Source organism: Zonotrichia leucophrys, chromosome 1 (genome assembly GCF_028769735.1).
Source record: "Zonotrichia leucophrys gambelii isolate GWCS_2022_RI chromosome 1, RI_Zleu_2.0, whole genome shotgun sequence".
Lineage (NCBI taxonomy): Eukaryota > Metazoa > Chordata > Aves > Passeriformes > Passerellidae > Zonotrichia > Zonotrichia leucophrys.
The window spans coordinates 65,214,752-65,241,401 of record NC_088169.1 but is presented as its reverse complement, the minus strand read 5'-3'; the positions used below and the strand labels follow the sequence as shown (position 1 = coordinate 65,241,401).

Here is a 26,650-nt window from a genome sequence, read left to right as displayed (position 1 = left end):
CAGTGATGAATGGGCTTACTAAAAAGCACTTCCATGTCTTTTCCTGATTTCTAATGTGATCCTTGAGGCCAGGATATGAATCCCCTTGCTTCCCTCCTCCTCTTGAATATATAGGCAAATAAAGACTAAGAAAAATTTGGGAGTAAGTAAAATTTGGCAACAGAAAATACTTAGATACTTGATCTACCATGGAGCTGTGCCAGGATCCAGTTGCCAAAATGTAATTTTACCAGGATTTCTATTCATGATGTCTTATAAATAATTATCACATATAGTTATCAAGGTCTTGGAAATAACATATGGTTTCATCTAAAATAACCAATAATTGCCACTTATGAAAAAATATCCGGAATATGAAAGTGTCTTGGATGCAAACCAGTTAATTGCAAGACTTAGTATCTTAAATATTTGTACCTTTTTTGCTGTTAATTTTAAGACTATCCTGGACTTGCAGTCTGGAGTATTTGGCAAACTCTAATCAATTAACCTTAAGTACAGCCTATTTTCCAAGTTGAAGGAGAAAAGGTTTCAGAATTAGCCAGACTGTAGAGAACAAATTATATACCTTCAAAAATAAAACCTACAATTCTTACTTCCAAGAAGTTGTACAGGAATTCTAATTAACAGATTCACAAGAGAGTACTGTACTATAGAGAATGTGAATTCACATCATCAATCAGGGTGTTGGAAAAGTAGTCAGGAAAAAAAAAAGAAAAAAGTGTGATGCTAAGGGATACACTGGGATTTGGAAATTTGAAAGACATAAATGAATGTAAAAGATAATCAGCTAATTAATAAGAAGTTAAACCTATTTTGAAACAAAGCCAAGATAAATTAAATAGCTGAAGATCTTTTTCTTGACACAGTAACAATGAAAAACTGTCATGTGAAATCAGCTGCAAAAGCAGGAAAAGAAGTTGAAACTTGGTATGCCTCCAGAAAGAATTAAAGTAGTTATGTGAAACAAAGAGACAACACTATATAAGGTAAAACTGCAGCCCAGCAAACAGCCTGATACAAAATAATGAATTCGGTGGAGCTGGTTACTTTTTCTGTTGCAGATATGATCTTCTCAATGGATTTATCTTTTAAAAAAACATATAATTTTTAAATGCATGTATATTTTTATTTTGGTAACTTAGAATTGGTCTTTAACTAAATGCATAAAATTTCATAAAGTTCTGAAGGGTAAAAAGTGAGGAAAAAAAAACCAAATTGAAATTTTTTAGTCTTGCTGTATGTCGACACATATATATGATCAAATCCTCCTTTCTTTATAGGATCACATAATTTTGTTTAATCAAACTTCGAATGTGCTGTAGGTGTGCATTTCATGGAGCAATGATGGAGAAACCTATACCCAGTGTCAGTTACAAATCTCAAATTCCCAGGAGCAAATAGCTTATGTGCTGCTAATGAGGAGCTTTCTCAGCCTCCTGCAAGAAGTCAGCAGAAAGCTCACCTAGTGCAGAAGGGAAATCAATTTCCCCTCTCTCTGAACACGCACAATGCCAAGATTCACACTGGACTAGTACCCCAGACTCCCTTCAGAGAGTACGAAAAAGAAAAGTCACTTGTGCTGTATTTCCTCTTAAAGTAAACATGTAAAGTACAGCAGATGAACCCTGCTCAGGTAGCTCCTATTTTTCTCCCTTTTAACTGGGAAGGGATTCCAAACAACCAGTTCAGTTGCACTTTTTAAATAATAAAGAGTACCAAGTAGTTGCTCCAGGTGGTCTGAGTCCCTTTCTGGACGCTGCTGCTAATGTCTACTGACTGCAGAAGGCTCTTGCATGACCATGTCTAATTCTGGCAATGAAGGTATGTGCCTTATCATGGAATGATAGAATGGACAGGGTTGGAAGAGACCTTAAAGATCACCTAGTTCCATGCCCTTTGTCGTGGGCAGGGACAACTTCCACTAGAGCAGGGTGCTCAGATCATCCAGCCTGGCCTTGAACACTGCCAGGGATGGGGCATCCACAGCTTCTCTGGGCAACCTGTTCCTCACCACCACCCTCACGGTAAAGAATTTCTTCCTAATATCTAAACCTACTGTTTCAGTTTGAAGCAATTCCCCCTTGACCTGCCACTTTGTGCTCTTGTAAATAGTTTCTCCTTATGTTAGACAGAATATATGTGGACCTTGATATAGTCACCAAAAGCTTACAAAGATTTAAGAATGGAAGCTGTTTGGGTAGCACTAAAGAGGAAATGTTTCTTGATGGAATACTTCCTTTACTAGCACGTAGTTTACTCAGTCATTTATCTAAGAACTCAGCAGCTGCAGCTCAAGTATGCTTGTAAAGGTTGTGCTCAGCTCCAATCAAAAAGTGAACGTGTGAAATCCCTGAGCTGTTTGCAGACAATCTGCAAACAAGAAAAATGCCTTTTTCAGATAGACTGCTTATAGAAAAACACCTTTGAATGTTTTGCTTTTAATAGGGTACTAACAAATTGTCCTCCCTTCTAAATCCTTTTCTTGACACTTTAGCACTCAATGTCAACATTCAGCCAGATGCTGAAATGATGCCACCTAAGACAAATTAAATAGTATACAAAGCCTTTTTTACATCCACACTGCTTTCTGCTTTCTTTTTATGCTGTTTTAGTAACTTCATTGTTTGCTTGGAAAGTGCTTTAAAGATCATTTACTCTAACATTTCCACAGCAAAAGTAATTATCAAGGCAATGGTTTTCTTTAAAATATTTCAATCCCTCTAAAAGTAGCAAAAGGGAACCTTAATAATAACGATTTTTGAAACAAATATCCATCAGGAGAGAAGTTCCTGAGAGCTTCTGAGGCCAATCCAGCTGCTTGGTTAGTTCAGGATGGGAGTCAGGCTTTTAAGCTTCTCTCTAGATAGTGACTTTGGCCAGGTGTGCCCTTTCACAGCAGTCCACAGACAGCAAGCGAAGTTGTCTGTTTGGAGCTATCAGCTTTGGTTGCTGCTGCAGCTGACCCCCAGGTCAAGGAGGTCTCTGACCATGAAGGAAGAGATAGAGCTACTGTATTTTGTCAAAGAAAGAAAAAATATCTGCCAAGTAGTTAAAAAAAGTTCCATTAAAAATGGAGTTTATCTTAAATTTCATGTCTTCACACTCCCTGGCTAATAAGTACCGAGCATCACTTCATACATCTGGTGGCTGGGAAGTGGCAGCTGGTGGCTCATGATGACATGAGTCATCTATGTTTCAATAAGTGAATCTTACTCAATATAAACATTTTTCTGTTTGGGCTTTTAAGTATTGGTCTTGTAGTGCTCTTTCACCAGATTGAGCTGAGGCTTGATTTTGTGAGTTAAATTGAGCATGCTCTGACCTCTCTGGGACCTCCTGTGCAACTTGGCTGCCTCTGCACCCATCACAACAGACATCAGCACGTAAAACTGAACAGTTTCCACATGCACACCCAGGGAAATCAATGGAAAAAAAATATCAGTCTCACGTTGATTTTAGACTTTCAAAACCAATACAAATGTGTTCACACATGTACACTCACATTGCCCCTTTAAAACAGTCATGCAAGTTCAGAAGATTTCTTCACACAGCTTAAATATGCAGAATGTGGAAGCTTTTGCAAATGTCTAGTGCAGTCTTCACTTTTGTGCCTACTTTCACCTTAATGCAGAGTCCCTCACTTTAATGAATTTCCTGATAAAACACCTCTTTTCCATCTGTTTTTCTTGTGTATTACATTTAGAAATGAAAATAAAATGGTATTAGTGCCTCCAGCTCAGCAAAAGTGAATGTGTGCTATATGATATGCCCTAATGACAGTTACTTTTGGGAAATTGCCGGCTAATTCCTTTTGCAGGCCCAGGGATTTCGTAGGTCTGACTCACTTTTACACCCTTCAGTCAGCAGCTCCATCCTGATGTGCCACGTTACTGCTGCCCTGAATGGGCCTACAGGCAAATCCAGAATAATGCAATTTAACAGTAACAGTTTGCATGGTGACAAGAGATCAGGGTGGCTTTGATCCATCCTCAATGAAAGGCAGTCCCTCTGAGCACTGCTCAGTTCCTACTCCAGTCTCCACCTCAGGCACTGTTAGCCTGTTGCCAAATTAGAGTACGGACTTTGACTCAGTCAATGAGCAAGAAACTGTGTTGCTTTAAAACATAAACACCTCTGTTTTTCTTGCCCCCATTTATTTGTATTGCCCTATTTCTAGGACTTAACACCCTAAAACAGTGGTAGAAGATTTCTCCTGTTCATAATCTAGTGTTTCAGTGAGAAATCTGCTCCCGTGTGACCTGTGATCCAGATGGGATGCTGCAATAGGGAGTGGGGCTCCACGACCTTTGTAGAGGTCATGCTGACTGCTGGGAAACTGGGATCTACAAGCAGAGCACCACAGAACAAACCTGTCATGGCCTTGACCTCTCAACAATATTTGCAATAGGTCATTTGTCAATGCCTAATCTATCAGTGGGCTTCTTTTCCTGATGGCAAAACTATACTTCTAGAGAAGAGCAGGGAGCTAGCCCCTACAGGTGCACCAGCCTCTTTATGGAGGTCTTTATGGTGTCTATTTATGGAGCTTTTTCCCCATCTCCCTTTGCAAAACAGCTCAGCTATTGAATGTAATTTAATCAACAAATGGAGTTGTCCTTGGCAGGGTATCTTCATTTGAAGAATAATTCCTCTTTGTCAGAGATGGAGCTATACAACCACTTTTACTTGATTGAAAAAAAATAGCCCAATTAAATACATAACTGTTTAAGTGAATCCTTTGGACATAGTTCACTTAATAAAAATCAAATAAATATCAGTTTTTAAAGAGAGCAGCAAACTGATGGGTATTTTACACTGTCAGCTCAGGTTTTTGAGAAAAGAATACTCAAATCCACTTAAATTTAAGGCATTAATTAAAAATTATTTTTCCTGCAGCCTTTTTAAATACTACTTTGGAATCTACACAGAAATGTGTGGGTTTGGCAGGGGTGGAAGGAGGGGTCCCTCATCACAATATGAGCCATCTCAGCACTATTTGGAGTGCCTGTAAGTCTAATGCCTTTTCAGAGTGCCTGAAGACATGGCATTTCTTATCTAGCACACCCACTAAAGATTTGCCTTTTTTTCCTGGGTTCTTAGCATTGCTGTTTATTTATTCTCTCTAGTTATGAGCATGCTATGGAGGCAGGAGTTTGTCATGTTTTCATTAAGCAAAAGTTTTCATTTAATTATTTATTCTAGTATATTTCTGGTTGACATTACATATCACAGTGCACAGTTCAGCTGCTTCCCAAGAGAGTTCTTGCTGTCCCTCATCTGCACCTGCCTCTTGTTCTTCTTCATCCTCCTATAATACAGATTGCAGCTCCTGGCTTTTATTTTCTACCTTCAACCTCAACCATTTCCCCCCCTGATTTTTTCTAAGTCCAGAACAAGCATCAGTGCTGAACCCCCTCCTTTGCTGACTCTGTGGTCAAACCTGTTGAGCTTTGACCCTCTCCCAGCTGCTCACACATGTTCCCTATAGCCCAGGCTGCAGCACTTGTTTTGCCATCCTGGAAGAGAAGGCTGAATGTTGTCTGCTGATCAGCATTCCTGTGAACACATCTCCTTTGAGAGACACCAGGAGCTGAATTATCCTCTCTGTCATCCTCACTGACACCCACAGCAGCAGGGGGTGCAGGACCAGCACCCATCATCACCCTTTCTCCCATTAACAAACCAGTGCAGGGCTCACAGCAGCTCAGATTTTCTGAGAGTGGATTTTGAATGCAGCATGGTTCTTCAGACAAACCATTTCCCAGGCTCAGGAACAAAAAGCATATCATTGCAGCTTAATCAAATTAAATATTCAAATGAAAGCAATAATTACTTAAATTTGTCTTGAGACTTAGTAAGATTAGGTCTTTGAAACATCATTTTAGGCCTGTAGGCTATAATGAGTATGCCAGTCCCTAATGATTCAGAAGAAACCTAGAGGGTTGGGGTTATCACCAACCAAGAGGTATTTATGGAAGACCAGCAGCGTGGTTATTAAATGGCCCTCTGACAGAACCTCTTCTTTACAGATGGTTTTGATAACACACCATCAAACAGACACTGACATTAAGTAAGAAAAAATCATAGCCAAGCATTTAAGTTCACTGCCAATGTACGTGGAAAGGAGATGTTTTAGTGGCAGGGCTGCCTAGCACAAATCACTGCAGCAAATTTCAGCTCTCATTATGATCTGTAAATTAATGTGTTGACATACGATTGCAGCAGATCGGTGAGACCAGCACTGCTGTCAAGTCTAGGCACGTGTCACACAGGGGCTGTGTGCTCCAGCCCCAGAAAACACACAGAGACTTTTGATGGTCCTTACGTGTATCTGGAAGGAGAGCTGCCAGATGACATTTTCCACATTGGTTTCTTTGCTGACTTTTAAGGCAGAGTGACTCAATTTATGCAAATATCTGACTCATGAGTCAATACTGAGACAGTGAAGTGGTCTAAGAGACTGCTCTGACTGTGAACATGGCAGTGTTTAAGTGTAACAGTTTGTATCTGCCCAAGGGCTTTGAAGAAGCATACTCATACTCTCACAACACCCACCTTCTGTGACTCTGCAGAGAAATAACTGGAAGGTAATACTCTTCTGCACCTGGGAACAAACATGGGACACAAGCCAGAGCCCCAGAGGCAGAGCTTGGCATGGCAGAGCAGGAATCAGCGTGCACCAGTGAGGTGCTAGCTGGCCTTTCAAAGGGTGCACTGCTCAATGGGCTGGCCAGGAACTACTTCAGGCTTCCACACAGGATTTGCCATGGTCAGGGATGAACCTGAATCTTCCCTGCAACAGTTACCACAGAGTTTTGCCTGGTCTTTCTACTACATCCTTTGACACATCTTTCCATGGAACTGGGAATCTAATTCTGGAACTTTTTTTTTTCCTGCTAGTTAACTACATATTTCTGTTCTTATTGTTCTCTCCCCTCTGTGTCTAAATCCTTCTATTATTAGGTGAATAAAAAATTTGCAGGAACTTTTTATACTTTGCTGAAGAGCAAATTTAATATCAACAGCACAGAAGGATATTAGGGTTCAGAATAACAAGGTAAAGCTTCTAGAGTACATTAAACACCCTCTGAGCAACACCATAGGTGTTTGCTGATAAGACATCAGTGGCACTGTAGTGATGGGTGCTAATACTGGTTATGAGAATTTCTGGTCCCCTGCCAGATCAAATGCACTCAAAAGACCACAGGAATTCTGTAGGGGGAGTGGCCTGGAGCATCTTTCCCAAAGCAATAATTTTTAATCTTTCAACCTCAATTCTATTGCACATCTTGTCAAGAAATACCTCTGAGATGGAAACAAATCTCCTTAATCCTGAAATCTGACAGGAACATGAGTGTAAAATCAAGTGATGATGCAGCAGGTTTGCCTTTAACCCATTAGACCATTTTTATCTACTACTCCTTGCACTGGGATTACTGTCAGGCCCTGCACAAGTCCTGCATGCACACCTATGGAAAGGTAAACCTTAACTAAGGTTTAGCTTTCAAGAGCTGGAAATGGGGAGCTCTGTATGCTTAGGAGCAAAAGCTCTCAAGTCTGTGGGGAGTCAAGGTGCTCAGTCCCTCCTATTCCTTCAGGAGGATTGCAGATCCCCCTCTTCCTCAAGTGGCATGGGATCAGGGAATACTTAAAGAGAAGGGTATCAGCAAGTGCATTGATCCTTCCAGCTAAAAAAGCACTCAGATGCGCATTCACACATCAGATCCTGATCATCCACATTGCTTAGTTCTTAGATTGCTGCTGTTCCCTTGTTTTCTAGAGCCCTGCAGAGAAAGCACAGGTGTGAGCCCCATGTGGCTGCATCCCTGGCTCTCATTCCAGGCACAGAGCAGTCAGCAGCAGTAAGACAAGTAGCTTGTTTGGGAGAGGGCAAACATAGGGTGCAAGTGTTATTTGCCAGCTTCCCAAGTATGTGACTCACATACAAATACACCGCAGGCTTGTGTTAGAAGGCCATAAACATCCCAGAATTCAGAGACAGCCAATTGCACTCATGGAGAATTACCTTGATGTGAGCTGTGATGGTATGCCTCTGTCTACCCTGTCAAGACCTCCAGGAGCATTAGCTTCCATATTGCAAAACCATTAAATCTGATTTATTTCTTAAAATATGCACACATACATGCATAAATACATACATTTTCTTTTATAATGTTCTTCTGGAAAATATTTCCAGAGATCCATCTGAAATCCCCTGCCTTGGCACCATTGCAGAATTTTTCAGTATGATTAGCCTACCACACACTGGTAGGTTGCTTCCCCAGGCCTGTGCTTTTAAAATCCTAGTTTGCTTTTGTGGCCAACACATAGAAGAGTCTAAAGTGGCTGAGATGCCCTGGTGATGACTCACCCAATTCAAACTGGTTGGAAAGGTTTCCACAGGTTTGTCTGACTTCTTCACTGTCCCAGCCAAGAGGATAGAGGGCACAACCAGAGCCAATCAACAAACCTATGGAGAGAAAAGGAAATAAAAGTTTATGCAAGCAATTGCCATTAGCTTAAACACAGGCTGCCACTTGGGAATCAAAGTGTCAAACTGCAATTAGGGAATCCCAGAGAAAAAGAAGTCTCTTCTTCTCCTAAAAATAGACAAAAAACCATTTGGACTGCTGCCTTCTGCGGCAGTGTTTTAGAGGTGGTCTATGGGATGGAGTCTGTCTGAGCAGTTCAGCATCAGAAGCCGTGCTCAGCTTCTGAAGCTTTTATCTGAGAGCTTTTAGATTTCTCTTCTACTCTCCAGAATGGCTTAAAATGCACTTTGGAATACACAACATGTGGTTAAATAGAAGTGTATTAATGCCACCATTTACAAGCTGATTGCTTCTGATTAATTAAAACAACAATCAATCAGGGTCCACCTAGGTTCCATCAGGAAAACTGTCAGTTGTGCTAATCTGTTGCCATTTTCCTTTGTTTTTCACTCTTTCAAAAGCAAGGGAGTAATGGTTTCATACCACTTGATCAATGCATACCACAGGTACACACTCCACAAAGTTTTCCTGATTCATTCAGTGGAAAAAACTGAGGTCTTGAGTCGTTTACATGTTATCATACTTGGTTTAACATTCACAAGACACTTTGCTTTCTCCAGCACTGGTGCTGCCCCAAACAGACGTGTTTTGGCAAATCCTGTCCCTTCACAAGACATCACAGGGAATCAGCAATGCTCCCATGCACGATGACTGTTTTGCAGAAGTGGCATTTTTACCATATTACATTCTCAGCTGTCACTGCATCAGCTGCCAAAAGGCCAATGCAGCTGGCAAAGCGTTTTACACAGACAGCCTAGAGAGAACATTTCAATGTATGCTACAACATTTAAATGTTGCCTCCTTTGCATCAGGACTTATTGATGAGATTGCAAACAAATCAGTGTGTAGATAATGGGCTAGGAGCACCTGACACTTAACAGGATGTAAAGCCAAGCAAGCCCTCCCAAGGTTTGCAGGGGTTCCTTTTACCTGCGAGGCAGAGCACAAGGTTTCAAGCCCTACAGCTGTCACTTGCTGCCTTTGGGGATACCTCTCAACCTCACATAATCTTGCTCCTCCTCTCCTCACGGTAAGGAGCAGTGTTCCCTGGCAAAGCACTTCTACAGCCGTGCTCCCAGGGCAGGAAAGCCCTGGGTGTTGTGACAGTAACTGTGGACATCACACCTGTCTAACAGGAGTCCTGAGAGGGATAATGGCTCAGGGCCTGGAACTTGCAATTCCTTTCTACTGTTTCCCTTTTGAAGATTTCTAAGCTTCTCATATTGCTGATGTTCCTATAAGATATGGAAATCAATTTATTATGTTCTTGATTTGCTCAAAGACACATCTTAGCAAGGCCTTGAAGTCCAGAAGTGGTATCTCATCTTTCTTCAAAAGATGTTTAATGCTCTTAGCATCTTGGCTGTTAGCAAAGTAGCTCAGCAGCTTCTCTGCTGCCCCTCCAAGCACACCTGACCCTGTTTAAGCCCAATATTAGCTTCCTGGATCTTCCTCCACTAAGTTCAATTTTCTTCTTGCTGCTCAAGCCTACTTCTTCCTTCCCTTGTTGAGCAGTCATTGCCTGCTCCTGTCTCCATATCTACATCACATAATGAAAAAGAAATCCCTGAGGCAGCCCTCTCTCAGATGGAGCATTCACCCAACAGCTGTGACAGGAGAAAAGCAATTAAGGACATTTGAATGTGAGGTATTTTCAGAACTCTGCCTGATCTGGGTATGGTTGCTTCTAATGTCCTCACTAATATCTTTCACAGTATCATTTCATTTCTTTTCCCCTAGGGCCATAGAGCTAAGGGCAGCTGGTAGAATCCATGTAAATGAGAGTCACTTCTAATTCTCAGAAAGGATGTTTCTCAGACAAGAGAATTTAGGCCAAAACTGAGTCTACTTTTGTTAAAGACAAGCTAAGACTCTCAAAAAAGCCCCTGCTGATTCTCTCTTGAACTGTTAAAGCAAGAAAGGTGTTGTGAAGCACAGACAGCACGGGTGGTGTGCTAGGAAGGGGCAGGACCCCACAGGGCAAGGAGGAACATCACCACTGATTATGAGAATGGCCGGGGAAGGAAAAAAAAGCACCTGGATTCCAGTCACTTCACAGACCAGTGCACTGTGGCAGCCCCAGCCAGTGCTGCCGTGGTTCTGACCCCTCCCACCCTGCTGGTGGTGCCCAGTGCCAGCCCAGGCAGCCACAGCTCGGGAGCTGCTCTGCCCAAAGTGAACTGCCCCGGCTGGGCTGTTTGCACCCAACCTGTGCACCTGAACAGACACTCTGGGAGACCTTGCAAATGCTCAAAGGGCAGGGGGTATGCAGGGGGTAGGAGGGACGGCAGGTTTGTGCCCGCAGGCCTTGGGCCAGATTAAACTGCAGCCAGCCCTTCCCCACAAACAGGTCCTGGGAAAGCCTCCTGCCCAGTTCTTCCAGGAGCGCACAACAGCAGCACTGCAGGCAAGTGAAAGGATTATTAGCATAACAATGCTGCTCCTCCAAACCCAGAACAGGCTCTTACTCAGCCCTTGCCAATTACTCTCCTCAGGTGGCAAGAGTGTCTAGTGCCCACTGCATTCACAGACTGTTTGTTTTCAGCTCTCTTTAGGTTTTGTTGCAGCAACAGGTTGTTGTCTGGGTTTTTTCCCACGAGTATTGCTCACAGCACTTCCCACTGCCACTCTCCAAACACAGCTCATCTTTTCCCAAACATGAGTACCTGTTTGCTCTTTCTGCCTCTGATGCTACAGTGGATCAGTGATCACAAACCTCGGCGATTTATCTCCTTCCCTGTTCAGCCCCCTCTTTTCCCATTTCTGTACACCTATGTCTGTAAGTTCAAAGCCCAGTTTCACTGAAAATAAATTCTGGTATTCAGTCAAAAATTCCTTAGCAATGCAATATACTGTAATGTTGAATTGCTCCAAAGGAGCTCACACATAGATGCTGGCCCTTAAAGGCATTCCAACACTGTCTAACAACCAGCCCACAGCACCCACCACTGAGCCTCACCATTAGCTGTGCCTCCTATTAAGAGATAAACCAAATTAGGGAAAACTATGTCAGAAAGCTTCCTTATCCCAGTGACAGCTGGCTCTCCAGCTGGGTAGGGGCTTTATCAGCACTGAGTTTCACTTGTGAAGTACCAGTCATCGAGCAGGAGCAGTGCAGCTTCTTTTCCTCTCACAGCCTGCACTGACTGCGATGACGAGATCAAACGGGAACCAGCTGCCTATTGCTGGTGCTGCCACATGACCCCAAAGCATGAGTGGTGCTTTGTAAGCATGCTTATATGCAAAGGACAAGGTATAAAGGTATAAAGCCATGGGCAAGCTCATGCACTTCTTTGAGTGAACACACCTTTCAGAGACCAGCAGAGTGTCAGGAGCTCCCACCTGGCAAAAAGGTTTATATCAATATTTGTTTTGTCACAGGTACCCACTGGCCACAAGACTTGAAGCTGTAGCTCTGACATTCCATTTGATATCACTGGTTTTCTGCTGGTTTTGTCTGACCTTCAGACAGTTCCCCTTTGTGATGCATATGCACCTGCTGTGGATTTGTGTCTTGACACAACACTTGTGTCCTCCAGTACTTCTTGCAGGCAAGGTTCAGGCCAGGCTCAGGGATTTGCCATAGCATAAGACTTCCACAAAGATTTAGAGCCTGCTAGTCAGCAAGAAAAGGTTTCACATACTTTGCTTTATGCCCTGAGGTATATTTTTATCTTGAGCATGTGTGTGTCATGTCCCATTGCTTTCAGCAGGATTCTACATGACTTCAACAGGGCTGATGCTGCCTTGGTCTGCATGGGCACTGAAGCTGAGAACTGGCATTTGGGGTCCCTTATTGTATGCACTGAAAGTGTGGAGTGTGCCTATGGTGTGAATAGGACTTGGACAAAAGTCCCTCAGTCCCTTCTTTCCCTTCTAATCAACCCATCCCTGTTTGTAAGCAACTGTGTGCATCACATCCTGCAAAAGCAAAAAAGGCTGCATACCATTACCACTAATAATTCATACATGCTCACAGCCAATTTATTTAATCACAGAGGATGTAGATCCTGCTGAACAGCTGCAACATTCAGTGAAAGATCCGAGTTGAATCCAAGGGCTGCAAACCCAGTGGAAATCATTAAGCTAATTTTGCAGCTTCAGTAAAGAGCAGTTACTAGTTTAGCTCAAAAGTCACATTCTGGCCTGCTCTGCAGTTATTGCATTTACCCAGCTATGCTACCCAGGATACCACACCCATCTTTACAGCTGCTTAAAATGCTTAGGATGCCAATAACATTTTTTTTTAAAGGAAGAAAACCAAAACCAACAATCTGCTATAATTACCATTCTCTGTCATCTTCCATTATCCACTACAGTTGTGAAAAGAAATTGAAAGGGGAAGGAAAAGTGCAGATCCCTAAATGGCACCTTCACAAAACGGGCTGCAGCCTGGAGCTGGGAAGGACCCAGTCAGTGGGATGGGTCAGCAAGTGGAGGTGCTGGTGGCACTTGGCAGCTGTTTTAGATGATGTACAATGTACCAGTGGAGGTGTTGGCACTGTCACAGACCAGCTTTTCTGGAGAGGTTCCATATTTGGGAATGAAACAGGCTCCTTGCCCTGCTCTGTGATACACTGCTGTTGTTAATGCTGCATCTGGCTCAATGTGCTAGCAAGGCATAGGGACAGACATGCAGGGCTGACTGAGCACAACCAGCCTTGGCAATCCAAAGCTGGAATCAAGACCTTGGCTTCAGTACTTAGGAGGGTCCCAGACAGCCCCTAGGCTCTTTGCGTGGTCCATGCAGAATGATGGATCCCTTTAAAAAGTGTTCCAAAACTAGCCTAAGTGAGGAGCTGCCCAGATCTACAGATTATAAAACTGCAAACCAGGGGGTCAGACAGTGGATGCCTTAATATTAAACCATCCAGAGTAATCCTTGTCCCTTCCAGCCTGCCTTCCCTGTCACTCTTGCTGTGAGTATTATGTATGATCATATTTTAGTAACACTTAGCACTTGAAAGATGATCTTGTCTGTCTGGAGTGGTGTTTGTGATTGAAAATAATTACACATAACAGGTTCTGCATATGGTGGATGCAGCAGGGAAGGGACAGTAATTACATTAGTGGCTTGGCACACATCTAGGTCTCATCTTTGAAGTGATAAAGAAATGATTTGTGGCATGCAGCAAACAGCTTACTCCAAGAGGTAAAATGTTAAGCACTGTTAATATCTCCAAGAATATCCTGGATATGAGCAAGTCTTGAACTTGAACAAATGCAGAAGGATTAAAAAACCAAGAGACATTAACCAGATTTTGCTGTGAGCAAAATGACTGCACTCATAAACACCAAGACCTATCAGCAAAAGCCAGTGCACAACAAAGGAAACTTGCAAATCGCTGTGGTGGGCTGTCCTCAGATTACTGCTGTGATTTCAATGGGAGCCTCCACTCAAGGACCTGATGTGCCTTAAACAATGCATGCAGACATCACATCATAAATTAATTGCAACTGTCCTGACCATTCATAGCTGAAAGCCTTGTTTCACAGCTCTTCCTCTCACTTGTTGAGGGCACAGCATTCCCTGATTGCTAAATGGCTCATTCTTGGTTATTTTGCCAGTCCATTTAATGATTGCATCCCCCAAAATCTGTTAAATAAAGACAAACCTTCGATAGTCTCCTTCCTTCTCCCTTGCCTAGGGTGAGTGAATCTAAGCACATGATTCAGCTAAGTCTGATGATGAGAGCCATCAGTTTGATGAATAAAGAGAGGTGGTGATGGCATTGAATGAGGCACTTATCTTTGGACTCAGCCTCAGAGGCTTGCTGCTGCAAAATGCACTTTAAAATGGTAACTGAACCCTTGGTGGCTTTCCTTGATTATGGGCTTGTTAAGAGCTTTTTACATGCACTCATTTTTTGTATATCCTCAGCTCCAGACAGTTACACCCTGTGAATGCAGTGAAAGGGACTGCTGGGCACCATAAATGCCTCCTTGCCCAGCAGTTAGAGGGGCCTGCACTGCTGTAACAGGGACCCTGGGAAGCCTCTGAAGAAGGAAAGAGCCCTTTAGTGGGCCTTGTAAAAATCCAATTTGTATTTTCACTTAGAAAAACAAAAGGAATGGGCCAGACGTGATACATGTACTGCAAATAAAAATAAAACCAGACTGAAGGTTTCTTTTTGTACAGTCACTTTTTAGTGAGAAATATCTACTTCAAATTATCTTCCTCATTTCTCACCCCTCTTATCTATTTTTTACCCTTTTATTTTCAGATCTGACCAAAAAGAAAACTTGCCTTTTTGTTTTGTTTGTTTTGTAAGGATTTTTTAATGTATACTGTTCATCTGACAGATATTCTGGCCATATGGAGAAGCTGACAGACAATAATTTGAAAGTCATCACTTTCAAGACCATTTTAATGATGATTCTTCCTTTCACATTTTTTCTCTATTAGCCAGCCTGAATGTTCAAGGATGATAGAAAGTTTTCACATTCCCATCTGTCACTTGAAGGTACAGTAATCTTGACAAGCAAAACAAAACCAATTTTTAGATGTAGCACGGACTTTGACTCTCTGTTTCTTGTGATTTAAAAACTCACCTCACTGTAATGATTTTGAAGCATTTATCTCCTATAAAAGGGACTCCAGAGTGTGAAAGTAAAACGGAGCTGGCACCTGAAGTTGTCTGTTGCTTTCAGACATACCTTAGCCAACAATGAGCTTAAAGAAGAATTGGTTAAAAACTGGGATGCGAAATACTCCAGTAGACACAGCTTCTGAAGGCCCTGTTCAAAGAGCCCTCTGGGAGCTGATACCAAGCAGCAATGGAGTGACAGAAAAGGGTCAGAACAGATTGAGAGAAACTCCAGAGCCTGGGCAGAACAGCAGGAGCCAACAGAAGAAAGAGGGAAGCAAGGCTGTGCCAGCTGCAGGCAGCCTGGCTCCCATGCCCTTGGGAGTCCAGCCTCAATTCTGTCAGTGTCTTTATAATGGCAGCTCCCAGCACTTCACCTGGAACACCCCTTCTTTAGGGTGACACTTCTACCTTCCCTCAGCACCATCACTGTTCTTTGGTCTCTCTGTTGTTCTTCTCTTAGAGAAATGTTATCACACCAATCCCTTCCATTGCTGTTAGTATCTGTCCCTCAGGAAACCCAGACATGGAGCTGAAATGGGCTTTTATTAGGATTAAACACAAGATCAACACTTTGTGCAAAAGTTTTTTCTTTAGTTAGCAGCCACTAAACATGAGACATTTGACTGGATCTTTATTGACCCTGAGCTTAAAGTGCCTCATTTGAGAGAGGGTACAATCCTGTGAATTCACAGATGTAAATGAATTCATAAGGGACTCATACCACTCGTCCCAGTGTCCAGGCCATGGAGGCACAAACAGAGACATAATTCTATGCTGCACCAAATTTCCTCCCATTTCTCCTTCAAGGGTCATGACATGGGAGACAGCAAGTTAGTTCAGGGTTTCACTCAAGGTCAAGGTTTTTCTGCCACAGCCTTCCTGTAGCAGGACATTAGAGGGACTCTTAATACACAAAGCAAAATGAAGCATGAGAACAGCACAAACCAGAAGGAATAAAATGCTACAAACTTTAGCTTGCAGATCTTGCCTCCAATAACACTGCTCAGTCTTGAAAGTGATGGAAATAGGGTTTTCTGCCATACCCCACCACCCGTTCTCTTCTGGTTCTGGGCTCCAGGTTTTAATTCACACCATTTGACTTTACTTAGCCCCCTTTTTCCTGACTGTCAAGCCCCACATCTTTCCTGAGACTTCCTGTGTTCCTTTGGGTTACTCCACACTATGAGCATGCACTGCCTGGCACCTGCTTGGCTCCCAGTCTCAGCAAACAGGCACAGTGAGGAAATGCCACCTGCCTTCTAGAGCTCTTGGAAAGGGGGGCCAGTGGCAGAGGAAGCCTAAAAAAGGTATTACAAATGTGTGACAGCATCCAGCAAAGTGCTGTGTCACGGGAGAGCCACAGCCCTCACTTTCACTGTGACAGAGCATGGGGCAATGGAGGGTGCAGATGGGAGTTTTCTGACAGATGAAACATCACTTCACTTTGTTTTTTGTTTGATCAAAGGTGGTGTGCTCCTTGCTATAGAGGTGCTTCAGGCTCAGAGAGGGAAATTTCCCCACCCAGAGACGCTTCCTTTCTAGGTGTCTCAGGTGGCACAGGGCATATCAAACCTGTGCAGATGCCTCTGCAATGGCAATTGAGTTGAGATCTTCGTCAGTCCAATTGGGGGAATCTAGACAACATTTTTTCTCATCCTAAAGAATGCATAAACATAGGACTGTGTTTATGTGACCAGGACACATCTAAGCTCACATAACTCTTAAGACAGCAAAGACATTCACATGCGACTGGCAGGTATGACATAGAGGCAGCAGGGAAAGCCAATGCATCTGGATTAGCAGCTGGAGGTGGAGTAGCCAAAGGCATCTCAAATCGCACTAGGCACTTGTAGGTCAGTGACTTGATTTGTGCTCCATTGGCAGTACAAACACAGAGTGGGATTCATCCACCCAAATATGTCACCTTCTGCCAGTTTAATTGCTGTTCTGTATCTTGCTCCTTTAGCTGCCTCTCCAGAGCAGTGCAAGGTTCCCCTAAGTCCTCTGTCATACCTGCCAGCCCACACAAAGATTTTGCAGACCCTAGGGTATCTCTAACAGTGCAAGTCATCTAGATTTAGCCTAATGAGTTCCACCCTGGATATCTATTGATCTTAATGTGAGCTTTGAAACCTACCTCAAGGGGAAATAGCTGTACTGTAAACACCTTTATAAAGTGTATGAACCCGGCCCAAAGTTACTTACACTTTTCGTTATCCCTTATCTTCTATCTTTCTGCCCTAATTCTGTCCTGAAGATGCAAATATCTCAATTCCTGTCATCAATTCTCTTCCTTTATGGGAAATTACCTGAATTTTAAGGGAGAAGGAAAAATTGAAGGAAAAACTGTGTTTCTCCTAAGTGTAAACCTGTATGCTTGACTTTAAAAGAAAACAATTTGTATTGAAAAAAGTTGCTGCTTCAAAATGGCCTTGATCTGCCTCAGTTGCTACCAATCAGAACTAGCTTTGGCAAGTCTCTGTGCCATTTCTCCCAGAGTCTGTCACACAATAAAATGATTGACACCAATTGTTCTGAAAAGGATGTGACATGGTCCAGTTAAAGGCAGAGTGAGTCTGCAGAGTGGAACTGAAATGCTTGAAGAGCTCCAGAAAACACTCTGGAGTTTAACCGTCAGCTCATTTCTGTTTGGCAAGCCATGATCAATGCTTGTACATTACAAGCTTTATGGCAGAAAAAAAAAAAAGAAGCCTGAGCATTATCACATGCCATCAGACTTCTTTATGTGACAACCCATCTGTGTGCTCACCCTGTCGTTTTGTGACTCAGAATCAAATGCTTGACAGTTCAAAGAGTCTAGATCAGCATATGGCATATGGCATAATGTATTTAAATAGAAATCATTCCATTAGAAACTCAGGGGTGCCTAGTGTAATTAATAAAAGGTAGTTTAATAACTAACTTCCCAAAATGCATAACTCTTCGTGTAGTCATAGTACATAAGGCATATTCCTTTTCATTAATATGAATTTCAATAGCAAACAGAGACTAGCCAAAAAACTAGACAGAACTTTTCAGAAGCTCTATGCTTGAAGGATTTCCCAGTATGTGAACTCATCTCATGAAAGACTGTAAGGAAGGAATGAAGGAAATATATCCTGCATCAGTGAAGGTGCCTAAGAAGAAAAATGGATAAATGGACAGGCATCCCCATATCTTTTCAACAGAATCCGTTTAGACTAAGTCTGCAACACCCTGACTCTTGAGCACCACTCCAGTGATTCCACTGCTTCTGGAAATCTTCAGTAATGGATTAGACCAAATAATTGCTTTTCCATGTCTGTTAGTTCACTATTTTTTAAAAAAGGAATTGTTTGTAGATGACAAATAAAGCAACAAAAGATGTCCAGCCAATTTCTTCACTTTGGTGGCATATCCTTAAAGTCACAGGGAAACTTGAATGGATGCAAAGCCTGTATCCAGTGGGGGAATACTGCATACCAGGCTTTTGCTATTTAAAAGTAGTTTTTTGGTTGGTTTTATTTCACTTGAGCTGTCCATGGATTAATAGAAGATCAACCACTGCACATCTCAGTACAACTTTAACTATACTCAAGACTTTAAAGTCATATTTTCAGTACACACTCTGCAGACCCTCTGGCAAACCACAGAGTACTTTCCAAGGAAGTTCATACATGCTACTGGGAAATCTATACCTGCAATAAAAACTGAATGGCTCCGCATTTCTGCTAGATAGTCTCTAAGACACCTCAAATCAAATGAAATCACTTATCTAGATAGGAAATAGAGTAAGATAAATAATGCTGTAAAAGTCAGTGGCAATCATCAAGCACAGCTGAGAATCACTTTTCATTTTATGCTTTTCTCACTGGTGCTTCACAGGTTTAAGTCTTCTATTCTGCAAAAATGTTCACACCAGCAGCGTAGTTGATACACAGGCCTGTAGCCATCAACTGCATCTCTATCTGTATAGTGTATCCACTGCTGATGGATAATGCTCAGCAAAGTGCTATAAAATACAAGGGAGCTGGTGGAGAAGAGGTCAGTTTCATTTACTGTTTGCTTCTGTAGCAGCAGCATTTTTTAGCAGCTTTTTAAGTACCCTTTACATTCACAAGGCTACTTGCAGAGCCAGCAGCTAAGCACATGAATTAATCTATGCATGAACAAAGGTGCATTCAGTGCTGTTTGCCTTTGTGCTGAATTACAGTGGGAAATCAAAAGAAACGGAGTTAAATCTAAGCAATAATAGACTCCATGTGAAATCGATGGGCTTCCTCAATTAAACTAAAACCAACTATTACCCCAATCTCAGCTACTTTGTTTTCAGTAAGAGGGACACTAAGATTCCACACAAGTCCAGCTGGAACTGTGTGACACTCAAAATTTCATACTGTTAGACTGTCTGTTTTGTTCTGCATGATTTTCACATGCTGAAAAGCTTGCATCATGAGACATATCCAAGAAAAAAAAAGATATTTTTATTTTTAAAAACAAATAAAAAACACAGCTTCTCTATGCTTCCTATCCAAAGGCATTCAAACTCAATAACTGAACCAATTTGCAGAGAGAAGAAGTACTCTATCGAGTCAATTTTCCTCAAATAGATCCCATTTTTCAGTTTGTCACAAAATGTGATAAATATGATTTTGGATAGGAGCTGCAGTTTGTTACAAATATATTGCACATCTGCAGCTCAGAAAAAATTGGCACTGTCACTTATCTTCAGGGAGAATCCATATGGACAACCTCACCAAACTCTCAAACAAACCTGACTCTTTCTGTTAATGAAAACCAGCGTGTGAGAGGGAAGAACTGAGTAGAAGTGTGTGCTTCTCCCTTCTCATCAGCCCACCTTTGAAATAATTTTGAAATGAGTTCAGTAAAGTTTAGTTAATAAACTAGGGCTGGAAGGGACATGAAGGAGTTATTTAAATCATCTTTCACCCTCAAAGTCAGGATAAGCTCTACTTGTACCTCCCAAAAGATCTGTTTGTTGAATCTGTTCTTAAGAGGCCACTCACAACGGAGATCCCACCACCTTTTAAAACCTTCTGTTCTTGTGGCTCTGTGTCTGCTACAGAAGCTTTTCACATTGTCTAGCCAGTGTCTTCCTGTGGCAATTCTTGTTCACCCCTTAAGCCATGGACTCTGCTAAACCCCTACTGGGACTCTGAGAAACCATTTCATTTTCTTCCCTCTTTGCACCACCTTTCTCTATAACAAGTTAAGCAGGCCCAGTTTATTCCTTTTCTTTCCTGCTAGAACCGGCTATTCCATACAGCCTCTTTCTCCTTCCCAGAGGATTTCTGTGGCTGCTGGCTTCACAGTCTCTTGGAATTTTCCCTTTAAAAAACAAAAAGCTATGCCAGAGTACTATGATAGCAGTTGAAAAATGAATCAAACTTGTTGCTTTCAATGGAGAGAACCCAAAAGGAGAGTTGAACGAAATTAAGACCTTGAAGGGGGTGATAATACTAACTAGCAAAACTCTAATATGAACTGTATGACTCTTGGAGCTCATCTTTGTCCCTTCTTCCTAAAAACTTTTTAGAAATAATGCTTTATGATCAGTGGAAGACTCTTCTAGAAACTCTTCGATACCATTGCCAGCACTCAATAGTTTTGCTCCAATTTACAAGATCATTGGCTTAATGGATTAATACTTAGTGAATGCAGCATGCAATTCCTTGATACAAGACATGAATTTTCATTTGGACCTAGGAGTAGGGAATGCTAAGGAGCAATATCAGCATTGGCTGGACCTCCTACAAGGATTGAGAGAGAATTTAGGAAAAAAATTGAAGCAGAAAATGAACAGGCTATGCAGTGAATGTTAGATGGCTGCAGGAGCCACTAACTATGGTACTTAGACTATTTATAAAGTCTTCACGGAGGAAAAGCACCTTATTTTCAATTCTCCTCATACTCTGGCTATTGCTTGCATTCTTCTTTCAGAACCAGCTGACTCCTGTGATCCATCCAGCTCCTCACTGGCCACTTGTGCTGCTGGTTCCTGCTTGAGTCCCCACAATTTTTATCTCAGATATCAAATGAGCATCCTATGATTTCTGTGATGCAAATAAAACCACCTGCAAGCAATCCCAAGCCAAAGCTGTTTGACAGAGTTATGTATTCAGCAAACAGCCCCTGACTGGAGCTGGAGAGCAGCTTTTGGTGTGCAGGCTGAGCTCAGCTACTTAGAGAGGCTGCAACCCCTCTGCTGCTCCAGGTCCCAGCAGCTGCCTCCTGCTTTCCACAGTTTTCACACAATGCTGTCCATACAGAACACTGGTCTGCTAAAGCATTTCAAACATGAGCTTCCCTTATGGCTTGGACAGGGACTGGAGCAACCATGGCCTCATAAGGTTTTAGACTTGTGAAAGTATTACACTTAATATACAAAAGCATGAATAATTTTCACTGCTGGAAATCACTGAAAACCAAATATATTTTAACATGAGAGAAACCCTGTTGTCCTGTGACTTTCTATTTAAAACTAGAATAATACCCAGCAACTGCTTTAAGGGAAGGGATATTCCCTTCTTTCTGGATCTGACAATACTTTTCCTTGTCTAACTCATGTGCTCCAGGGGTACCTCTATTGTAACAAAAATTGTATCCAAAAGCATTAGAAGAGCCCTATAACTAAAATAGAAACATGGAGATCCCTTTACTCCTGGCTTTTCTAAAACATAAATATGCATTTTAAAATGATACCATCACAGCTTCCAGGACCAGTGGTTCATCTTTTTTTTTTCCTCCTGTCTCTTTTACCACCACAGAATCCTTGTTTTGAATTATCAGAACAATAATTAGATTCTGGGAAGGAGGAGGGGGCGGGGCAAGCATCCTTGTACCCCTGAGAGGAAGAGATAAAAGTTTCATTTCTGAAAGCTGATGTGCCAATGGCGGATAATGGGGAATTGGGATTCCTGCTTAACTGCATGGGAGACTTCAGTGAAGTTTATTAATAAAACAATTTAGATAAATTCCATTTATGCATTATTTGTACTAGTATCTTGGCAACTGCTTATTTAGCATCTTGAACACATCAGGAATTTTAAAGAGAAATACTGAAATCTTCCCCCAGACTGTAAAATCTTTGACAGCAGTGGATCTGGGAAGTAACAAAGTTTTCTTTTTCTGCTTCTCCTTATTTTTCTTCCTCCAACCAAAAACAATTTTCTAATATCCTTGGCATAACTACTATAATGAAGCATAATTTATTTGATCCTTACACAGCCCCCTTAGGATTACTTCTTGCAGATAGCCAATTATAAACTCTTACATACTTTATAGCCCTCATTACGTCTGACAGAGGCACACTAATAAATAATGCAAAACCCCTTTTGTACCCAGTCTACCTTGAGAGAATACCGGGTCTGCTGTGGAGGGAAAAAGCGCATTGTAATGCATTCCTGTTTCCAAATGGACTGAAAAACTTTCCAGCTTCAGCTTGCTTCCTTGGGACACCTTTTTTCCCAGACTGGACTCCTGTGGCTTGATTCATTACTAGATAAAAATCAAGTTCGAATAGAAGTGGACCATGACACATGGAGTGTCACTGCCGTGTCACTTCCTCGTGACATCCTGTCAGCTGCAGACAAGAAAGGGGGTCTGAAAGCAGAACAGCCAGGTTGAATACAAATGAATGAATATTCGTCTGTAGGCTTTTCACAGCAACCAAGCAGAAAGGGTCAAGGCTCAAGGAGCACATTACACCCTGCCTGTGCTGCCTTTCTGGTGCAACTTCCAGACACTGCTAGTGCTCAGGTCAAGGCTCTGGAGGACAGCAAAACAGCTCTGACCATCTCTCTGCTGTTAGGATTTAAAGAGCAGTGTGAGCAACTCAGCAGAGACATGGGGTTGAATATACATAGATAAGGTCCTGGTGATCTACTTTATTTTTGCCTTTAACTGACATGGTACTACTTTTTAAAGAAAAAGCTGCAACTATAATGACTGAGAAACATTACCAAGATCACTACAGAAACCTGGGGGGTCCCAGGGGTTACAGCCAACTTCTGTCCCTACCAGGGACTTCTGTGCAACCCCTGTGTTACTCATATTGCCTCTTGAGGCCTTCTCTTCCCTACATAAGGAAGATGGATAATAGTTCCAAAAGGCAGGGATTTCTTGCCTCTGTGTGTTGCTTTGAGACCTTGAGAGAAGGTGTTAAAAAGATTTAAAAATTGCAACAGCAAGCAAATAAACAAACCCAACTTTTTCATGGTTATAGCTCACCACAGCCCTTGCTCACAGAGAAGCTACTTTGACAGACTGTGATATGGGCTGCAGAACCTGAAGGTTCAGCTCTTGGCACCAACACTAAGCAATATTCACTATATGACACATCTCCTTAGCTAATGTCTTAAATGGCCACAGCAAATTACACAATCTGAGATTCCAGCAGACTTCTAGGTCTGCAGCATCTTCAATATCCCCATGTGGCTCAACACAAATGGGGAATAACCTAGAATAAAAGTCTGTGTAGTATGAATTCCTTAGTTACAGTGAAGTTAGAGCCCTCCCACTGAGCCCTGCTAGATTATGCAATTAAATCTGCAGCCCTTCATAGCTGGCTGTGGGGATGGCAAAAAGCAAGAGAAACAGAGACATTTGCCTTTGCATGCAGCTACAAGGAAATTATCTGCCATTTTAACTACAGGGTTTGACTAATGCACACTGAAGCACTCACCTTCAATTAGCCATTTAACCCAGCAGATCCAGCTGTGATCTGAAGAGGCTGAGATACCGCTAAGTGTTTCTCTCTCAGAAGCCATAGGGAATGGCCAGAGGATGTGATAAGCAGGTATAATCCAACTTGCTGACAATTCCTGTGTTTCCAGGAATGAGCAAAATCCACAATATCTTTTCCATTTTGTGCACCCCTCCACTTATGATAATCTCAGCACCTACATACCTCATTTGGGAGCAACATGCTCCTGGGAAACCATGCCAAAGTGTCAGAAACCATGCCAAAGTGTCACTTGAAGATTCAATGCTCCAACTCATTATTTATGATTTGTTTCCTTTTAAAAAATGAAAGAAGCATAAATAATACATGAGAAACTTTTTGCAGTCTGCAGGCAGAAACAGCAACTAAACTTTAAAGTGTAAATACCTGCTACTTTTGGTTAAGATGATTGTGGAAACAGCCTTTACATAAAACCTGTTCATTACGAGATTGGGGTGTCCACAGTCTGGATATTTCCACCTGAAAAACCTGTTGGCAGTGACAGGGTAACTTCAACAGGATCAACAACAGGAACCAGAATAAGGCCATCTTCCCACCTGGCTGTCACTGAGGGATGGTTTGAAAGGCTTCCTCCTCCCTGTCTGCACCCTTCTGCTGTCAACACTCCCATCATCTCTTCTTCCTCACCTGTCCCAACAGGATATTGCCTCAAGCATTTACGTGGCTGCTTTGTGGAAAATAAGCATTTTTTGCTTCCTGAAGACAAGGAACAACATAGAGTCAGAAGTGAGAGTTTGGAAATGATACTTAATCCAGCTTACAGCAACAAAAACCAAAGATTGTGCCACAGTACTCTGCAGCAGATGATTGTTGTTTCTGGTCTCTGAGTCTAACATGCAGCAGATTTGCAGAAACTGGAGATGGAAATGTACAATTTGCATCCAGCCCCCTGCTCCCAAGGGGTGGCTCATTCCCTGAGGTAGTCTGGTCTGCTCTGCTCCCTGAAGCACATTGCTTTAATCTGTGCTGAACACCACAGTGTGTCCAGTCCAATTTCAAAGGTCTCCAAGCAATAAAGGTTTATGGCTTTCCTGGGGCAACTGTTCCACAGACAAATGGCTTGCTCTGGTGTGATTTCAGGGGTGCAGTTAAATGGAGGCTTGTATCTCTGGCTCACCAGGAAAATACATCTGCACTTAAGAACTCTCCTAGAAGATTTTTTCATGTATATATGCACACTAAAGCAAGGTTGCTTCCCAACACTACATGACAATCTTGCGTCCCGTCACATTGACCTTCCACTGAGGAGAAAAAGACTCAGCTTGCCTCTCGTTCCCCACCACACAAACACCACACTGAGAACAGGTAGCACAACAAACACCAATGGCATCCCCAGGCACAGCAGCCTCCTCTGGAGCGTGACAGCTCACCACTGCCTTCAGGAATTGCTCAGTGCCACTTGCTGTGGCCACGGGGAGAGCTGAGCAGCAGGATTCTCTCTCCCTGGGTTGAACTCCGGGTGCTCCAGCTCACCATGTGCAGTGCACCACTAACAGGCACAGCTGGCGACACAAGGGACACCCAACAGGACTACTCCTCCTCCTCCTCCCCACAGCAGCCTGCTCCTATACTGGTTAATGGGCCACAAAATATGACTTTGGGATAAATTTCGTATCACAGAGGATCTTATGTTGTGCATTTCTGAAAAGAATAGCTAGACACGCTTACACAATCCTAGCTATATCTTCTTATTCCCTTTCTCCCCTTTCCCCCATGCAATTTCAGACTAACATCAACCAGCTCAGGGAGCCACACCAGTCAGAAACTTTTTCATGTTTATTATTATTACACTTTTTACAGGGTTATTATTCTGCTGGTATTAACTCTGCAAGTTGGCATACTGATGGATAATGTAAGTGCCATGCCAAGGGCAAAGGGTCACTCCATCTCAAGTGCCAGTAAATCACCTTAAGCAAATTATCAGACCTGTTTGGAACCCTCCATGCAACCACATAAACAGGTCGGGAGCCTAATGTGGACACATCAAGGGAACACAGGGTGTCCAAACAGAGCTCTGGCACTTGACCTGGAGAGGTGGGCAGAGCTGAGGGGACCTGCAGTGCTGCCCACGGCTGAGAGTGGCTGTGGAGAAACACAGTAAGTGGGGCTGAGAAAAAGCCTTGGAGACAACTGCGCAGAAATGAGACAAAAGAGAGAACTGAGTGCTGCAAGTGACATTGAGGGATATTTAGAGACATACAAAACAGCAGTAGGATGAAAGCTGAAAGCTGAAGGAGCACAAACTTTCGAGAAGATGGGAATAGCTTCTACATTCAAGGCAGTTAAAAGGCCAAGGAGGAAAAGATTGTGACAGGAGCCATAAACTTAGATTACTTGCATCAATAAGGAAGAATAAACTGTTGTGTTATAAGAAGGGGCCCTGCAGTCAAAAGGCAATTGGTGTTGGAAGGGGGTTTCTTAAGAGATAATCCTGTCTCAGTTCCCTGATGTATTGCCCTGCTCCCACACTTCTCACGTTTGCTGGTTACAATGATCTGCCTAACTGCCTAATAAGCACCATCCCGTCTGTCAGCCCACAAGGAGCTCACGGCTGCAATAAAAAGCTTGGATGCAATTCAGCAATCCCAAACGCCAGGGCTCTAATTTATTCATTCATTTAGTTTTCAGTGGTGCAATGACACCGGCCACAATAGTATTACATGAGGCTGGTTTAAGTATCCAGGAGAGCTCAGAGAGTGGAAAATTCAATTCCCATTGCCATGGTGAGCGATGTATGCCACTGAAGAGAGCTTAACTCCCAGGGT

General features: G+C 42.5%; 1 protein-coding gene across 1 annotated transcript in view; it reads right to left on the bottom strand.

Annotated features, from left to right (window-relative positions):
• LHFPL6 (LHFPL tetraspan subfamily member 6) overlaps positions 1 to 26,650 on the bottom strand; it is a 135,976-nt gene that overhangs the window by 4,643 nt on the left and 104,683 nt on the right. The window contains exon 3 of the mRNA XM_064728368.1: positions 8,372 to 8,470. Within this exon, the coding sequence (XP_064584438.1) occupies positions 8,372 to 8,470 (99 nt within the window). The remainder of the gene's footprint in view (positions 1 to 8,371; positions 8,471 to 26,650) is intronic.